The 10,763-nt window shown below is 41.3% G+C and overlaps 1 protein-coding gene across 1 annotated transcript; it reads right to left on the reverse strand.

The window, feature by feature from the left end:
• Positions 1 to 2,257: 2,257 nt before the first annotated feature.
• vps33a (VPS33A core subunit of CORVET and HOPS complexes) lies at positions 2,258 to 9,153 on the reverse strand. Its single transcript, XM_061071250.1, has 13 exons — positions 9,052 to 9,153; positions 8,714 to 8,779; positions 8,457 to 8,584; positions 7,114 to 7,300; positions 6,737 to 6,853; positions 6,451 to 6,625; positions 5,803 to 5,996; positions 4,862 to 4,988; positions 4,618 to 4,685; positions 4,305 to 4,442; positions 3,971 to 4,108; positions 3,713 to 3,881; positions 2,258 to 3,076 (listed from the first exon to the last, which is right to left on the reverse strand). The coding sequence occupies exons 1-13, from the start codon at positions 9,151 to 9,153 to the stop codon at positions 2,883 to 2,885; spliced, it is 1,803 nt and encodes a 600-aa protein (XP_060927233.1). The 3' UTR covers positions 2,258 to 2,882.
• Between the last annotated feature and the right edge of the window lie 1,610 nt (positions 9,154 to 10,763).

Raw genomic sequence — 10,763 nt, forward strand, 5'->3', positions numbered from 1 at the left:
TAATACAATTGCCCGTAAGGCAGACAAATTCCCTGAAGAGAAATGACCACCGTAGCAGAAAAAGCATACCCACCGATAACATGACTGCTGATATGTCTTATTTATATGTACCTTTGTCAAACTTTACATGTGCTTCCCAAGAAATAATTTATGAAATTAAAACACAATACTGCTTTTGTATGCTACATGATGATAGACACACATATTGTATAGCTTCACTGTGTTAACGTTGCAGCTCAGCAGATATCACAGTTTCTATATTGCACACTTGCACAATGCAGTCAAACACATTGTCAACAAACACAACAGATGCAAATGAGTGTCACAGTAAAGTTCCTCTAAATGTCTGTGACCTACTGTTTTGAAGATAAAAGAAAAAATGCACTAAAGCTGTGAGATCGAAGGCAGAGAGTGATTCAATAAAACCAAAAAAAATCATGAACACTCAAGCCGAGTATGGGGACATTAATAATTCAAAGGAACTGCATAGGCCACAAATCCCGAGAAGGTCTGCCTGATCAACTTCATCAATGAGCTCTGAGTGTGGGAAGAGGCTCATTCTTCAACAGTCGATTCTCCTTTTTTACCTCCCCACCACAAAATAAGTGGTCCATCTGGCAAGGAGCAAGGCACCGAACAGCACCGTGTAGCTGAAGAGAACAAATTTGAGGACTTCTCTGAAAGTCCGGAGGAAGCGAATGAACAAGGGATCCACGTCCAGAGGCAGCTGCTGCATCTTCTGCCTGCGACCAGGTGGAGTCAGGTGTCCCATGTTCTCACCTCGGCCCATTCTGCTAACACAAAGACCACAGGTAACAATGTCATGTCCACCGAGGTGGCCCATGTGAAAGTTTATACACACTTATATTACTTCCTCTTACAACAACAACAACAACAAAACAATATATTAAAAAGCTTCAAAGTCTGTCTAAATTTCAACTTTTCTTTCAATTTAATTCTTGCTTCCCTTGCGACACAGTATTTGTAGTGCTATGTATTATTAAATGTGTTTATCTGCGTCAGATGTGCTAAGTGATTTGTCCTTTGCCTTGAAGGAGCTGAGGAGGCTGCGTTTTCCCAAGAGCACTGTTAATAATGTATCTGTAAACTACAGTAAGTGGGTTTAGTATCGATCAAACACTACAAACTGTGGAACATTTTCAGCATCCACCTTTTAGGATGTCTCAAACCATTTTCAGAGAAAACATGCTGAACCTGCAGGATACGCAACTTGCTCTATAACACTAACATGCTCATTTTAAGTTTTCTACAAAGTAGCTATTCGTCAGGTTACAGGAGTAAAAGGGAAGTTTATATATTAACCATGTTAGAGGAGTCAGAATATATTATTCTGATAAATATACCACATTTTACCATAGTTATCTTGGAAAAGGTTTAAAAGACAAATACAACTTAAACCACCATGAATAACAAACACGATAAATACCTGGTGCACCTTGGTGTTATTGGAGCAGGGCAGGAGCTGGTTAGAAAGTGGACTCCTGTGCTTCCAGCCCTGAAGTCCAAGTTGGTGTGTGCTGCCTTGAGCGTTTCAAGCCCTTATGACAGAGGAGGAGCCAAACGCAATAACTGATCACAAGGATCTGAATCTCCTGGGAGAGATCTAATGGGAGTTTAAGTCTTCAGTGCACCTGCTCCACAAAGAGAGAAACTGTACTGTGCTGATTTTGCTATATTTACAGAATAAAGTATTTGTATTTCAATCAAAAAAATGGAGGGAAATTAACATCGATTTACCCAAGCAGAGTTCACCAAAAATATCTGAGTGCACTCAGCAGGTCCTCCGTATGTTCATAGTGTAAGGCACGGAGACAGTATTGACTGAAACAGAGATCAAACACCCTCATGCAGCACAGATATCCTCGACCGGAACACGGAGCAAATGGCCTCCTAATTCAATCAGTGTCCTGCGCTGTCAAATCATGGGCTGCTGTGGGCTGCGCTCTCCAGACAGCACAGGGCCATTATCGGCTGATCAGGAGGCCTGTTACTGCGCTAATTGCTCTTTCAGAGAGCTGGACCACTGCTGACGGATACACTCCAATCTCTGCCTCTCTTCAGCTCTCACTCATCACAGACCGCCTTTACAAAAATTATCCACCGAAACAAAAGTCAAAATGTTTCGCCGCATAACCAAGAAACACAAGAGTAAATTTAGTTACTCTTAATTTACTTATTTTTATCCTGGCTACTGACAAAAGCCTTCAAAAACACAAATCAAAGTGCAGCTTTAATCATTTTGTACATGAGAAGATTTTAATCATACATACATATATACAGTAGCTTCTTATTAGATAACCAGGAGACAATAAACAGTGCTAAACCAGCTTTGCATTTTATCTGGCTGCAAATCAGGAATTAGTAAAAAAAAGAAATGATGGTACCCTGTGGAGTTTGTGTCCAGTAAAAGTGCGATGGAGCAATTTGGCTACAAGTGGGTTAACAGTTTGCTTGTATCAGGGACATGCATGAGATTGCAGAGGACAAAATACACATTTCAGCTGTTAATTTCACTTTATTCCACTGAGTAACAGTCGGTGGGGCTAAAAAACAAAAAAGCTAAGTAAAGCACCAATAAAGTAAAGCAAGATACTTTTTTGGAACATGGACAGATTTAAGATGGGCAGCAAGGAATTGCAATCAGCATGTTTACCAGGCCTCAAAGTTACAAGCGATGTTTTTTAGTCAGTGACACTGAATGTAAACATAACTCCACAGGGCACCTGTAAAGAGCCAGTGGTTGTTGATTCAGCAGACATCAGTGAAACACCTGCAGTGCACTGATACAGAGATAAAAACAACAGCTGAGAGTTTCCGAATGGGTGGGGTGTTTGATGTGGCCAGGTGTACATGCAGGGGACTCAGGGGCTCTGAGATTCAGGCCGATCCATGAGGGATTTGATCCAAGTCGTTCCATTTAACAGTTTTGTGGTGGCTATGATGTATTCCATCCCGCTGTCTTCCATTTGAGAGAGGAAACGCAGAGCGGCTATTTCGGCATACGTCACTCCGCCGAGGAAGAACACCAGCGTCGTCCTATTCTCCCCCTGCTGGCCTGTGTGGCAGTAAAAAGAGACGCATGTCATACAAACAAAATAACCAAATAAAAACACACAGATTTCATTAAATGTTTTCCTTTGTTTCTGACATTGTGAATCCATCAGGTTTCTTCCATTGCTCACTTTAACGAATCACAACTGAATATAAAACAGGGCCACAATACGGAGCTGTGAAAACACTGATTGCACAATCACCCTCCCCCGAGATTACAGTCCTCCATTATCACCCTTTACAATCCATTGTTAGGCAGGCGTGTAGTAACAAGTCCACTGTCCAATGCCCAAACTCATTTCTAATTATCACATTTCATATCGAGTGTATGATTAAATTCATTATTCACATCAGTGCAACACCTACTACAGCCAATATGAAAAGATGACGGAAAGCTGCAGGAAAGCACTGAGTGTGTTTCGATCGAGCCTCCTCTTCAACACAGATGAAACAGACAAACAAACACTGACAGTGGCTCTGTGGTGTTGTCAGCTTCGGTGCCATCAATCTGCTGCTGTTGTGCATTTGACTTATCGGAAACAAAGCCTGGGTCTTATCTGCGAGCAGCAGGCAGGAGGTTATTTACTTTTGTTCTGTTCAGGGAGCAGCCGGGCAAAAAGCGGTTTGTCACGGTCCTTACGTTTCTTATGAAGACCAGCAGGCAGCTGTTGTCTCTCCTCAAAGTGCGGACCGGGAAGTATCTTCAGCACTTCTTCAATGCTGCGCCACCCGGGCCTGGCCAGTACCTGGGTCAGTCGGATGCTCAATGGAGCGTAGCCGCTGTACACATAGGAAATGTCATTGGGGTTCTGAGGGGGAAAGAACACAGTGTTAGTCCTTTTCAAACCCACAAAAGTTCACATGTTGAATCGTCAAAGTTGGTTCTGAAATGTCGTACCTGTTCATTAGCATCCTCCATCCATAGTTTAAGGGTTTTCCGAATAGTGGGGTAGTTATTCCTTGAGTTTGTCTGTGGCTTCAGAAGACCCCCCTTCTCTAGATTGTTCAGTGTCAGGATGTGTTCGTAACCATAAGTCTTTACAAAATAAAGGAAAAAAGCATTATTGAACAAATCAGTCACCTAGCGATTTATTCTGGTCATTCATTTAAGGCAACTGAGTAATAGACAGAAGAGTAGACAGAAGAGCTCCACTATTTTTCTTTGTTGAAGCAAGAAAAATGTTTGAACACACACCACCGTCATAAACGAATAATTCTGTCTTTGACTTTACCTGTAGAATCTCCCTCTTGTAGTAGTCCAACACCTTCTGCTTCAAGCCATTGTTGCACACGGACTGCATACATACCAGGCGCAGGATCTTGATCAGTGGATCCTTTTGAGCAATGCAGTCTTCTATATATATGTTCACCTGAGGAATGGAATAACAGATAGATAAAAGTCTAAAAATAAGATACCCTATTTGTCTACATTCAAACACGAGCAAGAGATGGAAAACAAATGCAATACAACATTTCTTGATAGCAATTTTAAATATCTCCTCTTTAGCTTTGCAGGAAATCAGCAAAGGTTAAACAGATTAATACCTTGTCTGTGTCGACTCCAGTCATAAACTCCTGCTCCACTGTTAGATTGTCAAAGAAGGCCTCTGAAGCTGGAACAGGGAAAAGGACAGTATTAAACAGTATTAATAATTCTCATAATCCTCACATTTGGGGGATACATAAGAAAAATATAAATTACATTAAATGCAAACCATTATTTTGTAATTATGAGATATCGTGTTATAATCTGTTCAAAATGCAATCAAATGTAGAATTATTTACGCACTGGTGATGTCCTTGATCAGCTCTGCTACGGAAGTGTGGTTAGCCAGTGAGCTTCGTGCTGCCTGCATATGAGGCAGCTGAGAGACAAACTGCTTTATCTCCCCCACTGTTTTGGCATTATGGCGTTCCTATGAGAACAAAGAAACACCCCTTTACTTACTGAGCTATAATTACATTTGACTGTGCAGCTAAGAAGAAAACTTTCACATCAATGAAATCAATTGTCACAAAAGGTCAATCATTCAGCACATCAGTAAACTAAATTACATGTACAATACATGTGGGCACATCTGACACTCTGTAAATGTAACAAACACAAGGTTAGGAAGCTGTTGCTTCCTAACCAAATTAATATATTTGAATACAAAACAGTTAAACCCTACTTCCCTATCAACTTCAATTCCTGCACATGCTCACTCCCCTTCAGGGTCAGGATGCTTCTGACACAGCATAACACTGCTTATTAACTTCCTCTCACAAATAATACAGTTTTTTACTAAAATCAGCATATCTGAGTTCTGAGCTGAAGGTAGTATGATGAAATGTTTGGTCTCATTAAGCAATTTGCTTGAACAATTATTTCTTTAGCTTATCTCTCTGTGATTGTCATCACTTCTCTAACCTTATAGATTTCTTTTAGGATCTTTGCAGTAAAATGCCACAGAGATAACAATCATATCAAATTAGGAAGGATGTCTGAAGGTAATCGATGGCAGCTCCAGGTCCCAGTGCTAAGCGCTGTAACTACATTTCTTACATTTCTGTGACGCAAAAACTGTGTTTTTTCAAAATGTTCCTGTTGGTGCATGTCATTGTTACAAAAATAGCCTGATGGGAGTTATTAGTTATGGGAAATGAATAATGACTGAGAAAAATGGAAGAACAGGCCCAAACACAGTTAGATAGATTTGCCAGGATGGAAAGAGATGAAGCAAGACCAACCTCAAAGGCAGCAGAAATGATTTTGGCCTTCTTGCTGAGTGCTGCTCCCACAGCATTAAAGTTTTTGTCCCGGATTTCTGCGTAGAGTTCCTCCGCTGAGTTGAGTTGTAACTTCTTGGGCTCGGTGGGTAAATCTTTACTCGCCTCACCTTGCTTCTTCTGCGCAAACTTCTCAGGGGGCAACTTGACATAACCTGTAAGGCAGGAAATTTAACTGGTGATAAATAAATAAAGGAGCAGACTAAAAATCAAATTTCTAAAAAGGGAATTCAATTAGCTTTTATTATAATATACGTTAAGAAATAAAAAAATAAAGACAAACTCATGTCTAAGTATTGTTATCTGATTAAAAACTCATGCTGCTAACCAGAATGCCATCATTAATTCTACAGAGCAATTAAACTTTAAATTACAAATATATGATCAGTAAGTAAAATATTGGCAAACAAACATTTCCAATAAGTTTGAGCCCATAATATTTCTAATTCTAAGACCCCTATTGTGTTTAGGTATAACATCACCCATGGCAACCTCTTTTCTTGCCCTTAAACTGGAGCAACATCCACAATAAATTGGGAAGATATAAAGACATCAGTTAAAATTTGAGCCATTGAGCATTAAGAGGAAATCCAAAAGGTTTATTCTGACCATTGGTGATTCCATAGATCTCGTCAATGAGACCCTCATAGGTGAGCTGTGTGGCCACAGGCGTGAGCAGATCTACATTACGGTCCAGGAGGAGAAGGGTGTCGAACACGGGAAGGATCTGATTCTGACTGCCTGCAAACTCCCTCTTCATCCTCAGCATCATGTTGGCAACATGCTGAGAACAAGCAGGGACATTTCTTTTTCAAACAAATGTGTTCATTATCTTTCTGCTGAGCACCTGGCCATTTGCAAAGATCAATTTCAATCAACCTCAAACCAAACTCACCCGTGCACAGTCTCCTTTCCCATATATCTGAGGAATGGTGCCATACAGTGCCTGTAAGGTCATGAGGCCTTTGGCTGTGTGGTAAAGACTTGTTTGGTCATTTTCCAGGTAGCACTCCTGAAAGAGACAAAAGGAGTCAAATGATGTTGTGACCATTAGAAACTAGAGCTACAAATTTAGGTCACGTGTATAATATATGTATCTTATATATTTCCCTTTGGAAATCTGACAACATTCAATATGTCCATGTGTTATTATGGTTAAATACCGAGTGACTTTAAATATAATCTTCATTTATTAACAACTCATCCTGTAAATACTTCACAGAGCAGTAGGGTGGTTGGTGTGTGTGTCTGGTATGCAGAAGGTGAACACACCCTGAAAGCACTTTCATACTCCATGGAGAGCAGGTCACCATCATACGGAATCAAGTCCAGAATATACTCATCAATGTTGATGAAGGAGCCCAGCACTCCCTGCTCCTTCAGCCGCTGCTCACACAGCATACTCCTCCGAGGCACAAATAAAATGTGGAAGTCTCGTGACGGATGCAGCTTGTCCTCGCTGAAGGAGCAGAGTACAGGACAGATGTGTGAAACACGGTAAACAGCTTTAGAGGGAGACATCCGTCCTGAGAGATCCCATCACAAGTCTGTTCCCACCTGGCATTCAAATGCATCCTGATTGTGTTACCTGTGACCACGTTTGATCGGATCTCACTTCCCTGCTTCATATCGTAATAATAGCAACTGTCATTTAGGGACGGGAATCGGCAGGGACCTCCCGATACGATACTATCACGATACTTAGGTGGCGATACGATATGTTTTGCGATTCTGTGGGTATTGTGATTCTGTAAGTATTGCGATTCGATATTACGATTTCCTGGGAATTCTTTTGGTTATTTTTTTTTTTAAATACTGGGCCATGGAAAAATGTTGAATCATACCTTCAAATACAACAGTCAAATTCACTTTTATTTCAAATATTAACATTAACTTAATGACTGCCGGGCAGCCAATAGAGAAAATAAATAAAAATGTTCCCTATTATTGTATAGCCCCTGTCAACTGCAAACAAACTGACAGATTAAGAAATGTATGCCACTTAGGCTACTTTTAAACAATAAATAAAAGGTAAATTAAATAGAATGAATAAAAGTTTACTTAAAATATAAACTTTGAAATAAACAAAAAGTAGGCTATTGTTGTTTGCATGTAGGCGATGCAAAGCTAGTGCTTGGGTATGTTTAGATTCTTGTGCAAAAACAAGAGCTGGTCAACATGCTCTGGGGTGATGTTGCCCCCCCCCATATATCCCCCCCGTATAAACCAATAAATATGTTTAAAAATCGTCATTCACAAGAATCGCGATTTGTAACTGAATCGATTTTTCCCCCCATCCCTACTGTCATTTCTATTTGCACTGAATTATGATGTTTTTACCCTGTTTGAGTTGTAGTGAAGTGTCCAATATCACTTTGTCTGTGTGTGTTTGTGTGTGTGTTGTGGGGAGAGAGAAAGATGTTTACCCAAAGCATCAGTCATTTTGTGATCAGTGTAGATATTGATGTCACAAACATGCATTCACACAGCGAAAAGAATACAGCCCGGACCTCCTCCCAATGGGGTTTGAGTGATCAGGTTTCTGCTAACCTCTTGTGATTGGATGACTCAGGACAGATGTTAATACCAGGTCTGAAACAGGGTCATAAACAAACCTGCACACGTTCTCGGCGATGATGTCCATAAGCTCCAGTCGGGGACGGACAAAGAAGATGATATTTTTGACATCAGCAGCGGGGAGCCTGCCGCTCTTGAGGGTGAACATCTTTTCCACTTCATGTTCCTAACAAACACCCAGTGACAGACAGGAGGGAGCTTCAGTTAACACAATAAGACAAACAGTGTGTGACACTTTACCTGGATCTTGTCTACTGGGTTAAAACATGGAAACTGGGCATCAGAAAGTTCTTACCTTCAGGAGAGAGTACTGAGCTATGAGTCCAAAAGGTCCAGTCAGATATTCATCCCAGACAATGGCCTGAAAAGCACCAGGAAACGGTTTATAAACATCTGCATGTAGGGTTTAGCTAATGGCTACCATGCTACATTGATAAGCAACAAACTAAATCCAGCCCCCTGGCCTTATGTCAGGTTTAGATTTAGTGGTTAAACTATATTCACAAACAAAACCCATCATCTCCTAATATAACCTGCGACATTATGACATGACAGTGTTGGCGTTGGGGCTGTGGAGTCTGCAGCTGTCACAGTTTCCTCCATGTTCCTCAGGTTGGAGTGTTTGCTTATTACCTTGCTTCCTGCGCATTTATCCAGAAACTCTCGAAGCTCTTTTCTCGCTGCTTCTCTCAAAATGTTTAAATTGACTCTACCGTAAGAAAGGTGCGCCGCCATTTTTTTCCTTATTAGCAACACAGCGAGTCATGTGATCACACTGTGCTACAAAGGCTGTCACATGACCAAAGATGAAACAAGCATTGAGAGAGTTCACACCCCGGCACAGATCGGGAGACTCGTAAATGTCAAGTTACTCTTTGAGATAACTCTGTTGTCTGCACCATCTTACAACAATCTGAAAACTATATTAAATGACGGGAAACAGCAGGATTGATTTCCACCTCTGACTGGCTGCGCCGCTATAATAATACGCATGCGCAGTAGGTTATTGATCAATTTCATCTTTAAAACTAGTGTATGAGATGTATGAGTCATACATTACTGTACACATCTGTAAGACTAAATTTATTGAACATTTTCTTTGTAGATGTGAAGCAGTGCCAGGATTATTTTCACCGTTTTGAGTCTTAAAGTGAGAGACGAACACGGAAGTACGAGGAGATAACTCTCCCCGCAGCTGCAGTCTTTTTCTGAGTGTAGGTGAGGCAAACATACAGCAGAACCACTAAAATACAGTAAATCCAGATTATTCCCCTGTTAGTGTGTATGTTAACATCCACGTCACATAGTGATTAACCCTACATTCATAGATAATTGGCACGTTCGATCCCCGTAGCATCTTGTTCTTTATTTGGTGCGAATCATATTGAAGCCGCTAGGTGTCGCGGTGTCTCCACAGTCAGAAAGTGGGGAAGCTGTTGAAGATCAGCGGTTGTTTCTTGGGGATGAAATCGATGATGTAAAACAACATTTAAAATGACAACAAAATTCATCACCAGGAAACATCCCTTTATTTATGTTCCTGTCTAATAATAGAGAATGTCTGCAAAAAAATTTAAATAAAATAAAAACTACCCCAAAAAAACAAAGTAATTTGACTATTTAAATAGAACATCTGAATAGTAACTCAATGCTTTAATAAACCTTTGCAGGCATGTTTAAATGTCAACACAACTTTGAGCAGCCATGTCTTACTGCAAGGTACGTGTTCAAAGCACAGCTCTAAATCTCCACAGTCAACAACCCCATAAAACTGACGGTGATTCCTCAACAGGATCATGATCCAGCCACTGCGCTTTTCTCCAGACAAGTGGATCAGGTGATGACTGTCCACTTATCCCTGTTATCGCCTCACATCCAGGGGTTTCCTTCCCAGGGTACCAAGGGCTTTCCAGCCGCCTCCACCACGCAGGATCATCATCGAGCTCCCACGCACCGCACAGGGAGATCCGCTGCGCCCCCGGCCACGGAACGCCCCTCCAGCCCAGGCACACAGAAGAGAGAGGGGTTTTTGGTGACAGGCACCATGCGCAATGAGTGACTCTGTGGTCGGATCCAGGCGTTGCACAGATATTTAGTCCGCATCATTCCCTGACAGCTCCCAGAGAGAGGAGGAGGAGAGAGGAGAGAGGAAGAGAGACACAAGGGCTGGATTCTCAGGTAGGCTTCACGATCTCCTTCGAAGGATTTTCAAACATCACCTCCTCAACATGAAATCACCGAGAGCTCAGCGCGTTTGGCCAGTGGCTCGGTGCATTACAATTTCTCATTTACAAGTTGAGTGAATGCAGCATTTCATTCACAAGAGAGAGAGAGAGAGAGGAAGT

This window comes from Limanda limanda, chromosome 5 (genome assembly GCF_963576545.1).
Source record: "Limanda limanda chromosome 5, fLimLim1.1, whole genome shotgun sequence".
Classification (NCBI taxonomy): domain Eukaryota; kingdom Metazoa; phylum Chordata; class Actinopteri; order Pleuronectiformes; family Pleuronectidae; genus Limanda; species Limanda limanda.